Raw genomic sequence first — 18,599 nt, forward strand, 5'->3', positions numbered from 1 at the left:
ATATATATATAGATAGATAGATATGTATATATATATTAGCTATATATTTTATCTGAGTATATATATATAAAATATATAAATAAAATTGTATATAAATATATATATATAATATATATAGATAAAATATATAGCTTATATATATATATAAAATATATAAATACATAAATAAAATGATATATATATATAAAATTATATATATATATATATAAAATATATAGATAATTTATACATGAGTATAAATATATACATGAGTATATATAAAATATATAAATAAAATTGTATATAATTATATATATATATAAAATATATAGATAAAATATATATATATAGATAGATAGATAAAATATATAGCTTATATATATATATATATATATACATATATATATAAAATATATAAATACATAAATAAAATTATATACATAAATAATAAAAAAAAAAATATATATATATATATAAATAAATATATAAATATACATAAATAAAATTATATATATATATATATATAAATATAAATAAATATATAAATATAAATAAATATATATAAATATAAATAAATATATATAAATATATATATATAAATATAAAATATATATATATAAATATAAAATATATTGTATTTTGAGCACCTCTTGTGTTGTGTGGTGAATTTTTAATAGATAAAATAGTAAACTGTATATTAAACTAACCATGTTTCTAACACTTAACCTTATTTCTCTTTTTAGGCCGAACATAACACTTTGAAACACAATGTACTAAAACATTCTGTCCTGTTTTTGAATGTTGTATGTTGTGTTGCCATACCCCTTTTACTTTGGTTGTGTGAGTGTAAAAATAACATATGGTAATTGAAACTATGACTAAATTTGAACCTTTTGATTAACAATGAAGCAATCATTAAAACAAAGTTTGCTTTACCTGGTAACAGAAGGGTTTGTCTATGAAAACCAATCAAATTGTGGGGAAATTATGTAATGCAGCATGACATTTTTGCCAAACCTCCTTATTCTATAAAAACTGTTGTACTGTTGTAAAAAAAAACTGTTGTATTCTTTTAGCTGGTGGGATTCTCAATGGAATTTGTCTGAGATCCTCCGGCCTTGCTGCTTCTTGGGGGAAATTCTCTGAGAACTGCTCGAGAGATCCTCCGACCGTGATTAAAGCATTTAAAAGACATTTGCTGAGGTCTGTTTGTCGATTATTCCTGCGCAGGAAGTAAGCTAGTTACGGGAACAGGTATTAGCACCCAGCCGACGTTGATGCGTAGACTCGCTAGGGTATTGGATTAGACTCAGCCGCCGTCGATGTGTAGACGCACAAGAGTATAAAATTAGACTCAGCTGACGTCAATGTGTAGACGCACAAGAGTATAAATATTATAGGCCCAGGTAGACTTAGGTCAGATGAGATAGGACTGACTTAGGTTTAGGGAAAAATCTACGACAGATGTTTTTGCCTTTTCGCGATGACCCGCTTAATTTAGTCCTAAATTTTAAGTCGCTTTGGACAAAAGCGTCTGCTAAATGACTAAATGTAAATATAGTACACAGTGTGAGACAAGCAAAGCAACTGATTTAACAAGAATTTCTCAAAATTTTGTTTAAGGCTTTTATTATGTAAACAGTTGTATGTCTCCTCAAAAAAAGTCCACACAATCAAAAATATGAGGCCAGTTCCAATTATTGCAATAACAATAGATCAGAAATGTCCACCGTATTTTCAACAAGTCTCTAAAAATGTAGCAGCATTGCTGCAATGTGTTGTTTGAGGCAAAGAAAAATGCAAGAGAATCTAAGACACTAAACTAAAACAGAAACCGTATTTAAATGAAGAGTTCCTGTATCACCACAGATCAAAGTTCTTTGGCCGTGATTGTGTTTTGGGCTGGACAATTGATCTGTCAGTCATAGTCATGCCCTGGTCAGCAGTCACACCAGAGTACCAAAAGTACTGTGAGTACAGAAACCCAGCTGACTTATGACACCTGCATTTAGTCATCATCCTCTTCATCGGAGTCCATTACCCGACGTCGGTTAAACTGGAAACAAAACAGAGACATTCACAGAACATGTTTACACTTTCATTTTTACAATCTTGAGAACAGATTTTTAATGATAGCTAAGTACTTACCTTTACAGTTGTTTTCTTCTCTGTTTGTTGACTAACTTTCTCCAGGATCTCTATTAATCCAGCCTCTGTAATCTAAAGATACAACACTCGATGCTAGAAAAATGTACATTCTAAAACACATTATTAATGATGCTTCATCTGGCATCTTACTTTTCCTCCAAGCTGTCCAATGCGAGCCATCTGAATCAGGTAATTCTCCACTGCTTTTGCTTTATCTGGCTTTACAAGAGCCAAATTACTCACTAAAGAAAAAGCAGAAGCAACATCATCAATATTAAAAGTGTACATACAAAAATAAAAATTCTATCTTTTACTCACCCCCATGTTTTTTTCCAAACCTATAAAACATTTGTTCATCTTCAGAACGCAAATCAATGCACATGCATAACGCACATCAAACATAGTAAATGGATACAGAAAAATGTGACCCGTGCTGTCAAAAATAATCGCAATGAACAAATTTCCAAAAATTTGGCTATTTTCACATACATCTATTAAAAAAATCTTCAAAATGATTTATGATTTGTTGGAATCAGACCAAAAAAAAAATATGACTGAGTTGCATCTATTTGAAGTTTTCTGATGGTTCCAAAACAAAATCATCAAGCAACCATACCTTAAAATCCCTGATAATACCACCAAATTTCATACACACCAAGTCAAAACCAAGTATCTATAGGAAAAACATATATTGAACTTTTTTCCCCATGATATCACAATTGTTTGATTAACATTAATGAGACTGCTACTGTAGCTGTAAAACAGTAATTATTGATATTATAATTACTTAATTGACTGTAAAACTTCTACTGTAAAATGGACAGATCTAATATAATGTTACACATAAGATTTTTTTTCACAACAGTTAACAAAATGTTCACTTAATGCCTGGCTCACACTACAGGAGTTTTAGGCCTATTTATCCCTGATTTTTCCCTCCCGAGAATCGGAGAAAAAACCTTGTCGACGACCTCGATCGGTTCTGATGTTCGGCGCAGATTATCTGGTAATGTGAGGCGTACACAGATTGAATCTTGCACCTCCCGATCTGCTCTCACACAAATCGGGCTCGCCCCGATCACATCAAACATGTTTGATATTTAGGATTTTAAATCGGGATGAGCAAGACTGTGGTTACATCAGTACTATCAAAATAGCCAATAAGAAACAAGCAGGGCTGTCGTGGTGAATGAATTTCCCTTGAGGTAATTTTGAGTGACTCAACAGCACGATATACGTTTTTATCTCCATTTATTTATTGCTAAATAAATAAGTGTTATGCTGTGGTCAGCAGTCACGAAGACGAGTACATGTTCAGTAATGAAAACGAAACTAAAAAGCACGTTAAAACGAAGTGGAGTAAAATGAAGATACAAATGTCAAAATATGGGTCGGGTCCACATAATATAATAACCACAACATAAACCTGACAATGAGCTTGTTAGGCCATTGCTATATAACAGTTAGTTCCTTGAATCTCACTTTACGAGAGACTTTCTGCTGATATTTCATCAGTATTGGCATTGATAGTCTCTGTGCTTTCTAGACCGGCTGTCACTCAGTCCAGTTACATTGTTACGCCGTCAGGTGGAGGGAAGGAGCAGTCTTTGAGTGAGTCATTAAACTGTTCATTCAACAGAAATGTAAAAAAAAAAAAGCGAATTCATTCAAAGATAGATGTAATGAAACAAGCTGTTAATTATTGTAATATTTAATTTGAACTTTGAGTTCCACTTTACAAGGCTCAGCTGAGCAGCAATGCGGCGCATGGGCAACGCTGAAGCTGATGCCTCACTTCATGATCAATGGCATTGATTCATTGTATTGAACAGCGCTGACGCCAATCATTAGACATCCTTAAATGTTAAAAGGATGATTTTTGAAAGATTTCGCTTTCCTTGGTCACGGCTACCTTTTCACAAATATGATTTGATATGAAGGACAGATATTGTGTTTACGTGCTTTTCCGCTTCAGATCTGCAGCGTGAGATCGCGTGAGGCGCTCACTCTGGCACGATAATCTTGATAACATTTTGTAGTGTGTGATGCGCCGCGATTTTCAAATCTTGTAGTGTGAGCATGTTAAAGATTTGAGCGAAGAAAATCTGCAAAGATTCTCCTTAAGTGTGTGCTGCAACCAGATTTTTCAATCGGTTAGGGATTTTAAAACTCCTGTAGTGTGAGCCAGGCATAAGACATAACAGATAATGTTTGCATGAATACACTCCAAGACAAATATTTTGAAATACTGTAATTTCTGAATGTAAATGAATATTCACAAAGTTGGAATTCTGCACTTTACAACGATACCAAACTTGTGCTGAGGGGAAGCATCAGTAGTCGAAAAGCAAGCAGAGAAAAATAAAACATTTAAAGGGGTGTGACGGCTCATGCGTGTCATCCCTGTGCCGCCTTCCAAAGGAGTTATCGGTGGGCGTTCTTATTGTGGACACCTGCTGCTGTTTTCCGGTCTCTTCCTTTAAAAAGGGCCTTATGACAAATGACTGCGGGAGGGGCGCGGCTGCATTTCGGACTCTGTTTTGTTTGCTTTCTGTTTACGTTTCGCATCCAACATTACTACAGCCCATTACACTTCATGCATTCACTTAACTTTACACCACTGATTCCTGACAGTCTCATGTTACTTTATTCTTTTTCTGTATAGTTCTCTTTTGTTAATAAATTTCGTATATTTTTTGGCACTTCTGCGTGTGTCCCCGTCTTTGTTGCGTCCCTTTGAGCCATAGGGCGTAACAAATGGGGGCTCGTCCTTTTTTGTTTGATAGTTTGCGAATGATGGAAATATTTGATAAACTCATTTGTTTCGTCGAGTTTTTGTTTTTGGTTTCGGTTATTCGTTTAAACATAGTTTGAGACGGTTGTTTGCTCCTGACGTTTTGAGGGAAACCCTATTTGAATAATTTGATGTCACGGCGCAATTTAGTTTTGTGTTGGGGACCACCTGACAGTGATTTGTGCAGTTCGCAATGATTCGATCGCCGTTCGAAGTCACAGACGGGTAAGTAACTGTTGTGCAAAATTGTTTTTTACTTGGAGTTTTTCCCGGTTAGGCTAAGCGACTTGTTTCCTTTGAGGCATGTCGGTTTTGTTGTTTTTGTAGTGCTGTGGTGAAAGCGGGTAGTAGCGGTTGTCTCGGGAGCACTTCCGTGGTGTTGTGATTTGTCGCTAGTTTAACTAGTTGCAATTGCACCCATTGGGTTCGTGTGCTTAATTTCCCCCCGCCTGTAACTACATGAAGATTAGGGTCTAGTAAGTTAGATTGTTTGGAAAGGTAGATAGGGGGGAAATTCTGAGTGTTTGTTTGCACAATTAGTTGCTTGCGTTCTGTGATGCGTTTATGGCGGATGTAGAAAAGTTTGCTAAATCACCTTCACGTGAATCATTAGATAAATGCACGAAAGAGCAGCTTTTAAGAATTGCTGAGTTTTATGAAATTACAATTAGTGACAAGAGACTTAAAGAAAGTACTATTAAGATTGAGTTGGAAAATAAATTGGTGAGTAAAGGAATTTTGTCGTCTACAATGGAGCAAATTCAGGACGTACAAGCACAAAACGTACCTGCTTCACAGTCCGTTTTAACTTTTGACCAACAAAAAGAGTTGTTGTTGTTGCAAATAGATCATGAGAAAATTAAACAACGTTCTGAACAAGGTAAACTTGAGTTAGAGAAGGCGAAAATGGAGCTGGACTATTTAAAGCTCAAACTTTTACAGGAAAGTAAGGAGAATACTGATAGTTCACTGGAGTTTGGTGCTTCTGGAAGTTTTCCATTGCATCAAAATTTAAAACTTGTTCCTAAATTCAATGAACATGATCCGGATGTGTTTTTTTCTCTTTTTGAACGTGTCGCTGAGATGCAAGGTTGGTCCAACACAAACTGTGTATTGTTGTTGCAGTGCGTGTTAGTTGGTAAGGCACAATTAGCTTTTTCTGCTTTAACTATTGATGAGTGTAAGGACTATGATACTGTTAAGGCAGTGGTGTTGAAAGTTTATGAGTGTGTGCCTGAAACTTATCGACAGCGATTTAGATCGTGTAAGATGATTCCAGGCCGGACCCATTTGGAGTTTGTACGGGAGTTAAGACGACAGGTTACGCGTTGGTGTTCATCGCTTGATGTTAAAACATTTGAGGGTTTGCTTGAGTTGATTATAATTGAACAGTTTAAAAACTCTGTTCCAGAGCAAGTTGCAACGTATGTTAATGAACACAAATTTCAGTCTCCTGAAGAAGCGGCATCATTGGCTGATAACTATGTGCTTACTCATAAGAGTTCGGCTGCTGTTTGGCAGACACGGGAGGGGCGCGGCTCCCTGGAGGAAGTCTACTCACTTATATCATGTAAATCTGTTAAAACCGTACTATGAGAGTTTTAAGTCAAATAATGATGGATCCGTTCATTCAGTTCTACTTGCGACGTCTGAGGTTTCAAACTTTTGTTCAGGGGAGAAAGAGGGTTATGAACCTGATGATAGTGTTTTACATGGGCGATTAAACAATACTGAATCTTTGGAAAAACTTGATGCTACTCTAGTTCACTTGTCACCGTTACAGTCTGTAGATTTGATTTCTTTGTTACAGAGTTTTCCAGAATTGTTTGGGGACACGCCAACGCGTACTGACTGGGCTGAACACGACATTGATGTGGGTAACGCATCACCTATAAAACAACGTTATTATCGAGTGTCACCAGAGAAACGAAAGCTAATGGAAGCAGAAATCAAATATATGCTGGAAAATGATATAGCAGTTCCTTCGAGTTCAGACTGGGCATCGCCTTGCTTGTTGGTTGCAAAGTCTGATGGTGCGGTAAGATTTTGCACCGATTTTCGTAAACTTAATAGTGTGACAAGGCCGGATTGTTTCCCACTCCCACGAGTGGATGATTGTATTGATCAAGTTGGTTCTGCTAAATTTGTAACAAAGCTTGACCTGCTGAGAGGATATTGGCAGGTGCCTTTGAGTCAAAGAGCTCAGGAAATTTCCTCATTTGTTATTCCATCAGGCCTCTACTCATACCGGGTTATGAGCTTTGGGTTACGAAATGCACCTGCCACCTTTCAACGGCTGATGAATCGTGTAGTTTCGGGCCTTGAAGGGTGTGCGGTGTATTTAGATGACCTTGTAGTGTTTAGCGACAGTTGGGATTCACACTTAGAACGCTTGGGCGCTGTCTTACGGCGTTTGTCAGCTGCCAAGTTGACAGTGAATCTTGCAAAGTGTAGCTTTGCTCAGGCTACTATAACTTATCTTGGCAAAGTTGTGGGTAGCGGGGAGGTACGGCCCTTAAGTGCTAAAGTTCAGGCTATTTGTGACTATCCTATTCCTACTACAAAAAAAGAGCTGATGCGCTTTTTAGGATTAGTAGGATATTATCGTTCCTTTTGCCGCAATTTTTCTTCCATTGTCGCATCACTCACTGATCTTTTAAAGGCTAAGGCAAAATTAGTTTGGTCGTCGAATTGTGCATTGGCTTTTGACAATGTTAAGTCTTTATTGTGTTCTTCCACTGTCCTGGCTGCTCCTTGTTTTGAGAGGCCTTTTTCGTTACAGGTGGATGCAAGCCAAGTTGGTGCAGGGGCTGTCCTTCAACAGGGCGATGAGGAAGGTGTGATCCACCCTGTCAGTTTCTTTTCTCGCAAGTTTAATTCCTATCAGTTGAATTATTCCGTAGTGGAAAAGGAAGCTCTGGCTCTGATTTGGGCGTTGCAACATTTTGAGGTCTACGTTGGTTTGGGTCAACCCGTTGTGGTCTTTACGGATCACAACCCGTTGACGTTCCTGAATTCATTCCATTGTCCGAATCAAAGGCTTATTCGTTGGTCTCTGTTTTTACAGGCTTACTCCCTGGATATTCGACATGTCAGAGGATCTGAAAATGTTGTTGCTGATGCCCTGTCGCGTGCTCCTCTGGGTAATTAAAGTGCACTGATATTGTTGCTAATTTTTTTTTGTGTATTACAGGGTTTCTTGATAGACCCCTGTCTTAAGGGGTGGGGTGTGACGGCTCATGCGTGTCATCCCTGTGCCGCCTTCCAAAGGAGTTATCGGTGGGCGTTCTTATTGTGGACACCTGCTGCTGTTTTCCGGTCTCTTCCTTTAAAAAGGGCCTTATGACAAATGACTGCGGGAGGGGCGCGGCTGCATTTCGGACTCTGTTTTGTTTGCTTTCTGTTTACGTTTCGCATCCAACATTACTACAGCCCATTACACTTCATGCATTCACTTAACTTTACACCACTGATTCCTGACAGTCTCATGTTACTTTATTCTTTTTCTGTATAGTTCTCTTTTGTTAATAAATTTCGTATATTTTTTGGCACTTCTGCGTGTGTCCCCGTCTTTGTTGCGTCCCTTTGAGCCATAGGGCGTAACAAAGGTCATATAATGCCATTTTTGTACAAGCTAATATGATTCTTTAGGGTCTAAATTAAAAGTTTGTAATATACTTTAATTAAAAATTATCATTAGTATTGTAAGAAAACACTAATTTCACCTGGTCAAAAACAGCTCTGTTTTCAGCACGCCGTTTCAGTGCATGTGTCTTTAAATGATAATGAGCTTTGCTCACCCCGCCCCTCTGTTCTGTGCGTACACCGTTTCTAACACAATAACCACGCGTAGTTCATTATAAACGTGGGATTATGAATTATATTGAGAACGTCGTACATAGAAAACATGCCGTAATGTACCTGAGTGTAAACCTTAGATGCATTCATCATGAAGCGTGCAGCAAGGTTTGCAAATTTGCAAAGATTAATATAAATATTAATATAAAGGTTAATAAAACATCACACTCACTTCTGGAGGTTCAGCAGGAACACGTTGGTACCGATCCGTTTTTTCTCGTTTGTAAAGCTGTCTGGTGTGAAATGATTCAGCAAACAGGAAAGCGAAGACGATCGTGGGGAATCCCCGTGAGGGAATCCCCGCGTCAATCCTTTGGGCATATCCCTTCAAAAACAAAACTCAGCCACTGCATCTTCAACTGTTCGGATTTAGGAACATCAAAATGACTGCTGTGTTCCTTGTTACACCGAAGAACAATCGCAGACGCCATTCTGCTCATAGACAGCGCTCCAGTGAGGGTATCAACAATGACGCGCGGACTATGATTGACAGCTCGCTCACGAGCGAGGGCGGGTCTGTGTTGAAACGCTGCAGCTGTCAATCACAATCGTGGGAGGGGCGTCCGACCGTGTGACGTCACACGGTCGAACGGCTTGATTTCAGAGAGGGTCAAACATATAAGGAGATTAAAAAAAAAAACACTGGATGGATTTTTATCATTTTATGATGGTTGTGTACAGGCACTGCCAACACACATTTCAGTACAATCAACTTGTAAAAGTGCATGTACCATTATATGACCCCTTTAATGGATTATTAAAACAAAAGAAAGATTCAGGAAGGTACACCTCTCAGAAAACATACAAATAAAGATAATTTTAGATGTTTAATCACTATTTAGAGCATTGGGATCACTAGCTTAATGAACAAATTTTTAAGAAAACCTCAAATTTGACCAAAATTGAGATTTTTCACTTGTTTTGCCTGCAGCTCGTAATTGGCCCATGCGCATTCCGACTCATTTTGCCAGCACGGGTCACAAATACTTGCTTAATGCGTGAGAACAGACCAGAGATGATATGGAGTTAAACATAGTTAAGCCAAGTCAAGTCAAGTCATCTTCATTTATATAGCACTTTTAACAATGTAGATTGTTTCAAAGGAGCTTTACAGAGATAAGCGTATAATTTAAGGTAACAGAGCAGTTCTTTAATAAAGTTATTTTCCAGCTAAAGTTAGTTTTGATTGATTCGCTTCCGTCACAACGATCATTTGTTATTAAATTAGGGGCCGCTAAGACGACACCATTCTCTCTACACAGACTTTAAAAGCGAACCTGTGATAAACGCTGATGGCGTTCACATGCGCATTAAGAATTGGTTCTATAGTTATGTGCGTTTGAATATATGTGCGCAGGTTTGGAATTCCCTACAAAACAAGCCTAAACAAAGTACTGGTCTTTCCTTATAAATTTTGATACAGAATTTTATTTTATTTTGTCACTTCGGGGTAGGTACGTGAAACGAATTTTCCCGACAACGCTTTATCTGTAGAGTGGTAAAGGGATCCTCCATAGGAAGAGACTAGTTGGCACTTCAGCACTGCGTTGTCATCGGGTCCAGGCGAAGGTCCTTCGTCAGATCTAGATACGGCAAGCTGCGGGAAAACCTCGGGATAAACAAGGACACTAAAATTAGCATAGATGCCATTCTTCTTATGATGTAACGAGTACATCAGGATTTATGTGAAGTGTTCCCGGTTCCAGCTGACCTAATCTATACAGTCTAACATTGAATTATAGAAGTCTATAATGTATTATGTGAATGCTAGGTCAAAGAGATGCATCTTTAATCTTGCTTTGAACTGACAGAGAGTGTCTGCTTCCCGGACAATGTTAGGAAGACTGTTCCAAAGTTTTGGTGCTAAACACTAGGAAAAGGATCTACCGCCAGCAGTCGATTTAGATATTCTAGGTATTATAAACTGGCCGGAATTTTGAGATCGCAATAGACGTGAAGGACTATAATGCGTTAAGAGCTCAATCAAGTACTGCGGAGCTAAACCATTTAGTGCTTTATAAGTAATCAGCAATATTTTAAAATTTATGCGATGTTTAATAGGCAGCCAGTGCAGTGTTGACAGAACCGGGCTAATATGGTCATACTTCCTGGTTCTGGTAAGAACTCGAGCTGCTGCGTTTTGGACTAGCTGTAGTTTGTTTATTAAGCGTACAGGGCAACCACCCAGTAGAGCATTACAATAATCTAGCCTTGAGGTCATGAACGCATGAACTAATTGTTCCGCATTTGTCAATGAGAGCATATGGCGTAATTTAGATAATATTTTTAAGATGGAAAAATGCGGTTTTACAGATACTAGACACGTGACTTTCAAATGAAAGATTGGTATCAAAGAGCACACCCAGGTTCCTAACCGACGACGAAGACTTAGAGCAGCCATCAAGTGTTAGACAGTATTCTAGGTTATTACGTGTGGGAGTTTTTTGTCCAATAATTAGAATCTCTGTTTTTTCAGAATTTAGAAGTAGGAAATTACTAGTCATCCAATTTTTTATATTAGCTATGCATTCCGTTAATTTTGTGAATTGGTAAGTTTCGTTAGGTTTTGAAGAAATATACAGCTAAGTATCGTCAGCATAAGAGTGGAAGCTAATTCCATGTTTCCTAATGATATCTCCTAATGGTAGCATGTACAGAGTGAACAGCAGCAGTCCTAGTACTGAGCCTTGTGGTACGCCATACTGAACTTGTGATCGATAAGACATCTCTTCATTTACTGCTACAAACTGATAACGGTCAGATAAGTATGATTTAAACCATGCTAGTGCAATTCCACTAATGCCAACATACTGTTCAAGTCTATTTAAAAGAATGTTGTGGTCAATAGTGTCAAATGCAGCACTAAGATCAAGTAACACTAATAGACAGATACAACCACGATCGGATGATAAGAGCAAATCATTTGTGACTCTAACGAGAGCTGTCTCGATACTATGGTACGGTCTAAATCCGGACTGAAAATCCTCACAGATATCATTTCTTTCAAGAAAGGAACACAGTTGTGAGGATACTGTTTTTTTCTAATATATTTGACAGAAAAGGCAGATTCGAGATCGGCCTGTAATTGACTAATTCTGTAGGATCAAGTTGCGTTTTTTTAAAAAAGCGGTTTAATCATAGCCAGCTTAAAGGTTTTTGGTACGTATCCTAGAGACAAAGAATAAATTAATGATAGTAAGAAGAGGATCTATCACCTCTGGGAGCATCTCTTTCAGTAGCTTAGTCGGTATAGGGCAGGGATCAGCAACTCCGGTCCTGGAGGGCCACTGTCCTGCAGAGTTTAGCTCCAACCCTAATTAAACACACCTGAACAAGGCAATCAGTGTTTTCAGGATTACTAGATAGATACAGGCAGGTGAGTTTTTATCAGGGCTGAAGCTAAACTCTGCAGGACAGTGGCCCTCCAGGACCGGAGTTGCTGATCCCTGGTATAGGGTCTAACATACATGTTGTCGATTTAGATGAATTAACGAGTTTGCAAAATTCTTCCTCTACTATAGGAATAAATTAATCAAATTTTTCAGGAAAAAGGGGATCGCGCATATTGAACTCAGGGACAAAAATTTAAAATGAGCGAGTACATCATGAATCCATTTTCCTAACCGTTTTTTGGTCTTATCCTGAAATCACTATGGTCCACCAATAATAAGTGTTTATATTCTGACTATTTTAGACTGGTTCGGGTCGTACTGCTGCGGAGTAGCCTAGTACCTGCGTGACTCATCATAGACAAACAGAGAAAAGTAGCTCCGGCTACAATGTTCTTCCGCAAGACGCATGCAGTTCTGTTTAATAACCGCTAGAGCGCCAAAAGTTAAGTACTGCAGCTTTAAAATAGCTTGAATGCAACTCTACACCCTTGCTTCATTTAGTATACACTGATCCATGAATATTCTAATTAGCCCCGCCTCCACTCACGCCAGCTCACAGATTCACTCAGCCAACTTGTCGAGGTAAAGGATGGTATTGCTCTTTACAACATCGGACACATAAGCTAATTAAAGGGATGGTTCGGACTAAAATCAACCTACTTACACAGTAGTACAAATAGGTTCTATACTCATAAAACGAGACATTGGAAAGTTTGTAAGTACATCAGGAGTTTATTTATATAACACTTGCCTGACGGCTCATGCTACTGCTAACCCGGACGTCGACGTCACTTCAGTGGTTTGGGAAAAGCACGTAAAAGTCCTAGTAGAAAGCGATGCATAAGGATGTAGTGTAATGACGCCCAGTTCCAGGAATGCACTAATATTTTGTTGGTAGTACCAGTTTGCAACAATTATTAGTTAACACTAAGTTGTTAACACTTCGAAAAAAAAAAAAAAATTCGGCGTTACACTACATCCTTAAACTACATTGTAAACAAGCAATTTTTTTTTTTTATTTCTTGTAGTTCCCTCTCTGTCACATTCCACATTGAGGCTCATTATAGGGGAGGGTCTTTATCTCCTCCTTATTTAAAGGGTTAGTTCACCCAAAAATGAAAATTATGTCATTAATGACTCACCCTCATGTTGTTTCAAACCCGCAAGACCTCCGTTCATCTTCGGAACACAGTTTAAGATATTTTAGATTTAGTCCGAGAGCTTTCTGTCCCTCCATTGAAAATGTATGTACGGTATACTGTCCATGTCCAGAAAGGTAATAAAAACATCAAAGTAGTCCATGTGACATCAGTGGGTTAGTTAGAATTTTTTGAAGCATCGAAAATACATTTTGGTCCAAAAATAACAAAAACCACGACTTTATTCAGCATTGTATTCTCTTCCGGGTCTGTTGTCAATCCGTGTTCACGACTCCGCAGTGACGCTGCTGACGTAAGACGCTGCTGACGTGTCAACAGATATCAGACAACTACACAGAATAACATGTTCCAGTCTATTTATAAAAAAAACTAATTTGAATCATTAATTCAAACACGTTTAAAACAAATTAATTCAGTCTCAGCAGTAAAGCAGTATCGGCTCCAAATATCGGCCCAAGAAAATCGGCAGCCAATATCGGTCATCGGCTAAGGCTGATGAAAAAAATATCGGTATCGGCACTAAAAAATCCATATCGGTCGATCCCTAGTACACTTGCAAGTGTGCACATGATCAGGATTTTACCACCTCAGCCTATTTTTGAGCCAGGAAAAACCCTGGTATCATTGCATTTTTTCCAACATTTCCTATATGTATATTAAAAAAGAATTCAAAACAATCTCATAAAATTATTTATAAGGGAGTACCAATAATGAAAGTATCGGTCTCATTCTGGAAAAAGTGGTATCAGTGCATCCCTAGTAACAGACCTATAGAGTCATATTATTAACATTGAATTTAATGCTCAAATGTAAGAATTTGACATGAAAGATGACGAATACATTTAATAAGATAAAAAAGGCCTTTATAAAAGTAAATAATGCCCTGGGGTAAATATAAAAAATATGAAGATTTAAGCTAGTAAAAGCTGACAGAACACTGATGACAGTTACACAAATGTTGGATGTAAACAAACAAATAAATAGATACAGTATCGTCAAACATAATATTGTGATTTTCATGTGTATCGATATTTTCTTACACCACTAAACAATAAGATGCACAAAAATGATGAAAGAATATAAAAAATATCTTCTTTGTTTTCTAAAGATGAACAAAAGCCTTATCGGTTTGGAACAACAGCAGAGAACAATTTCTGCTAAAAATAGAGAAACAATATTCGAAGGCAAAGCTGTCCCGGTTAAATTTAAATACATGCTTACATGATAATACAAGTAATAGCTTATCAAAGGTTTGTAAATGGACTTACACCTGGCACGGGCAGACTGATCTAAGAGTTGAGCCAAAACAGAGTTCCTCATTTCAGTCTCTCTGTGAAAGAAACAATAGAGTTGAATCACTGTTCTATATTAATGCACTGTCATCATTTAAACGCATACACACACACACACACATCACTCGGTTACATTCAAACTCTGGCTGTGAATGTGAAAACAACACAGACACGGGTGTGCACTTGTTCAGGAAGTAAAGTAACCTACGCATGCGTTTTAGCCGATTACGTATTTATTTAGTTCAATAATGTAAGGGATGATGGTGTTGTTGATTTATCTTGGATACGAGAGAAAGTGAGTCTGCAGTGTATTTGCGCATAACGCGCGCAATCAGGACAACAAATTAATGGCACTCCACTGTCTCCTCAAAAGAGACTTTTTGCAAGCATCAGAATGCGATGCACATACAGTAAACCCAAGTGTCGTTTACTCAGCTGCGCATAATAGCACCAAATTAATAAAAAATACAATATATTGACCTGAGCTCTGTTTTCTATCATGAGCCATGCACGTTTGTGATGACGTAAGATGAACACAAATGCACCAGGGTTCAATAGAATCAAGTTGAGTGTAAAACCAGACCAAAGCTGTGGGGGGCACCGGGAACAGTCATGCTCAAACTCAGACCCCAGCAAACGTGCCCAGTGCGAAAGCCCTCTAAGTTGTCAATGCTTGGTATAAGCAGGATAATCCATGACTAGCTGTGCATTAAACCGGTGTTTCTCAACTGGTGGGTCGTGACCTAAAAGTGAGTTGCAAAAACATTTTGAGTGGGTCATGGAGTGTGCAGTAAAATAAACAACAAAAAAACATAATCCTATGATTTTATTTTGGAAGACGTGGATGAAATTTGTTAACACTTCTTATTTGTGACTGATATTTTATAGACATACCTTATACTATATATTCATCAGTGTTAGTTATATTCTCACAATTTGTGTGTATGTTAAGTGGGACAGTACTTGTATGTGTCAGTCATTTTTGTGAAATACATTTGCTTGTTTAAAAAAAAAAAAATTATTAGGCTACAATTTTATAGGCAAATTATATACTGCATTAACAACTATTTGAATTCACTCCGCTTTGTGTCGGGTGGTTCTTAGCCTCCACGTCCTGCATTAAAATCGTTTAATGCACTGCTAGCCGTGGATTATCCCTTAATCAAATTGAGCGTTACATTTTATTTTATTAAAAAGGTGTAAGGTGTAAATTTAACTATATAAACAAATTTAAGAGACCTTCTGATCTTGAGTAACAGTAATGTAAAAGTACAAAATAATTGTTTAAATTTTTTTCCAAAGACCAATAATTATTAATACAATTTCATATGCAACACAGAAACTTTTGTTTGTTATTATTGTTGCAAGTTACCTCTGTTTGGCTTCCTGTTGCCCCTGTTGGTCACTGGAATGGTCCTAAAAGGGGATATGTAAAATTCACACAAATCATATTTCATCATTCTATTCCAATTAAGACTTTTAATCTAAATGAAGCCTATAAATTAAGAAACGAAACCATGTAAGGAATTTGACTGTTAATCGTCCATGTATGCTAGGACTGACAATTGAACTTCGTGTTTTGAAAACATTTAAAATGTGTTATGGTTGCTTCTGATAAGTATCCCTTAACATTGCAGAAAAATAAAAGTTTTGCATCTTTATTTCTAAATGAACGCAATTTTAGGATGAATATTTCAGAGGGCTGTCGCTTGATGTAACGTTAGCCTTAGCCTAACTAATAGCCACTGCTAGCTAGCTTCCGTTTACTCCACTGAAATCATAAAAATAACTCTTTATAACTGAACTTATGTTCAGTATGAAGCTCTGGAGCCCATGAATATACATATAAAAAAAGCATTTATATTTTTAGCCTGTATAACATTTCACACTTGATTAGCTCAATGGCTACAATTTGCTGTCGGTTTACTAAACAACAGCTCGAGAACGAGACTAATAGATATTAAACAAAACAGCTCGAGAACGAGAACAGATATTAGAGAGCGAGATGGACTTTAGTGCGGCCCAGGCAACAAAAATACGAATGATGTAACGTTAAACTGATTTCACTCATATTTAAGGGCCGGACATGTGCTGTTCAATTTACCGCTATAAAACGCGATATTTTGGTCGTTGCGTTCTGTTTCTCTTACCCCATGTTTCGCCTGCAGTTCTGCCATACGTTGCCGTCTAATGGCTTCCAAATCTTCATCAGCCATGGTTTACACAGAGATCTTCCAGAGAGAAATATGACGAATCGTGTGTGTTCACTGTTTTGTGCTTATTGATGGAGAGACACAGCAGATGAAGCTATGTTGGGTCCAGGTTGTATTAATCACAACCAGAGCGATCGAACCTCACCGATCCATTCATAGGGCAGAGTTTGGCGGTATCTTTTAGCACTTATTTATTTTTAACACTTATGACGCTCAGACTGTATCATCCCTTTCCTAACATACTTATGCCGCGTTCCAGACGAAGTCGGAGCTGGGAATTTCAGCGGTGAAATGTCCCACTTCCGACCAGCGTTCCAATCAATCGCACGTCAAATTTGCATAATCACCACATGATGTCGCCATGAGACACCGAAAACATTTTGTGTTAGTGTGCCAAGTATGGCAAAAACAAAACAGAAAATGCTCGCTGTCGCTTTGAAACCAGCCGACGAAAAGCAAAAAATAATGTAACATTATATATTGCACTATAAAGCTAATCATCTCAGAAATAGCCTTTTGGGTTCCCAATGACCAAAACATAAAAAAAAAAAAAAATCATATATATATATATATATACACACACACACACACACAGGGCCGTTTCTAGGCATAGGCAAACTAGGCGGTCGCCTAGGGCGCAAACAGCTGGGGGGCGCCAGTGAGAGCCCCCACCACAACAAGAGATTTTTTTCTCGCCCAAGCGAGTGGAAGAAAAATCCTTATTTTTTTACATTTCCGATAATGGAGCGTATATTTGCACTAAGCGCCCACCACTAAATATCTACAGTGGCATAGGTCATAGGGCGTGAGGTGCTTGAAAGTAGCTTTTGATGCGTTCGAATCCGCCTTTTGCCGAACTCGCTCTTCTCCCTTTTCCCAACACATGAGATGTAAAATTTATAGCCTAACATAAAGGTCTCTAGCGTTATATTTTGTCAACGAACTAAAATCGAAATCGTGATATGGCTTTGTGCCTTTATAAAACAACACAAGACTTTAATTAAGTAGCCTATACAGGCATTCTGTTTATGCTGCGTGATTTAAAGAAAAGTGCGCACTTTGCTCACGCAATCAGCATGGTGATCTGGTGTTTTTCTCCAAAATAAAAGCTAAAGGGTTTATTTCTTGCAAGTGAAGAAATTAGGACAAAAATATTGTAATTTTCCTATACTATAGTGTAATGTAAAATATACTCTTGAAATATTCATTTTAATTTATACAGTACATATTATTGGCTATATGGATTTTACGTCATAGGAATACTTATATATTTGCTCTTAATTTTTAGCTCTCAAAGTTCTAATTGGGGGGGGGGGGGGGTTTGGTTCCTTATTACTCAATAGGAATCTTGCCTAGGGTGCCAAAAGGCTAGAAACGGCCCTGTATACACATATATACATATATATATATTGTGACGGCCTGTTGGCCTGGCCTGTTTCCTTGTGTCTGGTTTGTTCTGTGTTGCAGGGGGCGTGGCTATAGCTTGTCAATGAGATTGGGGACACCTGGGCCCAGGTGTTTCTTTGCCTTCATAAACCTACCACTCTCCTTGTTCCAGCAGAGCCCTTCTCTCCCGTGCATTAATTGTTTTGTTCATGCAACACGCAACAGCATACATTCCATTCATCTAAACACGCACCTCACTCTACTGACCTTACTGATTTTCACACTTCATGGTTGTATTATGTTACGTTAGTTGTTGTATTGGTGTTTTTGTTTAGTTAATAAATTTTATTTTTGTGGTTTAAAGCTGCGTCTTACTT

General features: G+C 37.7%; 1 protein-coding gene across 1 annotated transcript; it reads right to left on the reverse strand.

Moving 5' to 3' along the window:
- Positions 1–1,584: 1,584 nt before the first annotated feature.
- pdcd5 (programmed cell death 5) lies at positions 1,585–17,197 on the reverse strand. The gene is made up of 6 exons (XM_081371993.1): positions 16,774–17,197; positions 15,996–16,039; positions 14,600–14,661; positions 2,278–2,369; positions 2,128–2,199; positions 1,585–2,035 (listed from the first exon to the last, which is right to left on the reverse strand). The coding sequence occupies exons 1-6, from the start codon at positions 16,837–16,839 to the stop codon at positions 1,988–1,990; spliced, it is 384 nt and encodes a 127-aa protein (XP_081228119.1). The 5' UTR covers positions 16,840–17,197; the 3' UTR covers positions 1,585–1,987.
- Positions 17,198–18,599: the final 1,402 nt, after the last annotated feature.

Source organism: Scardinius erythrophthalmus (assembly GCF_964197995.2).
Source record: "Scardinius erythrophthalmus genome assembly, chromosome: 8".
Classification (NCBI taxonomy): domain Eukaryota; kingdom Metazoa; phylum Chordata; class Actinopteri; order Cypriniformes; family Leuciscidae; genus Scardinius; species Scardinius erythrophthalmus.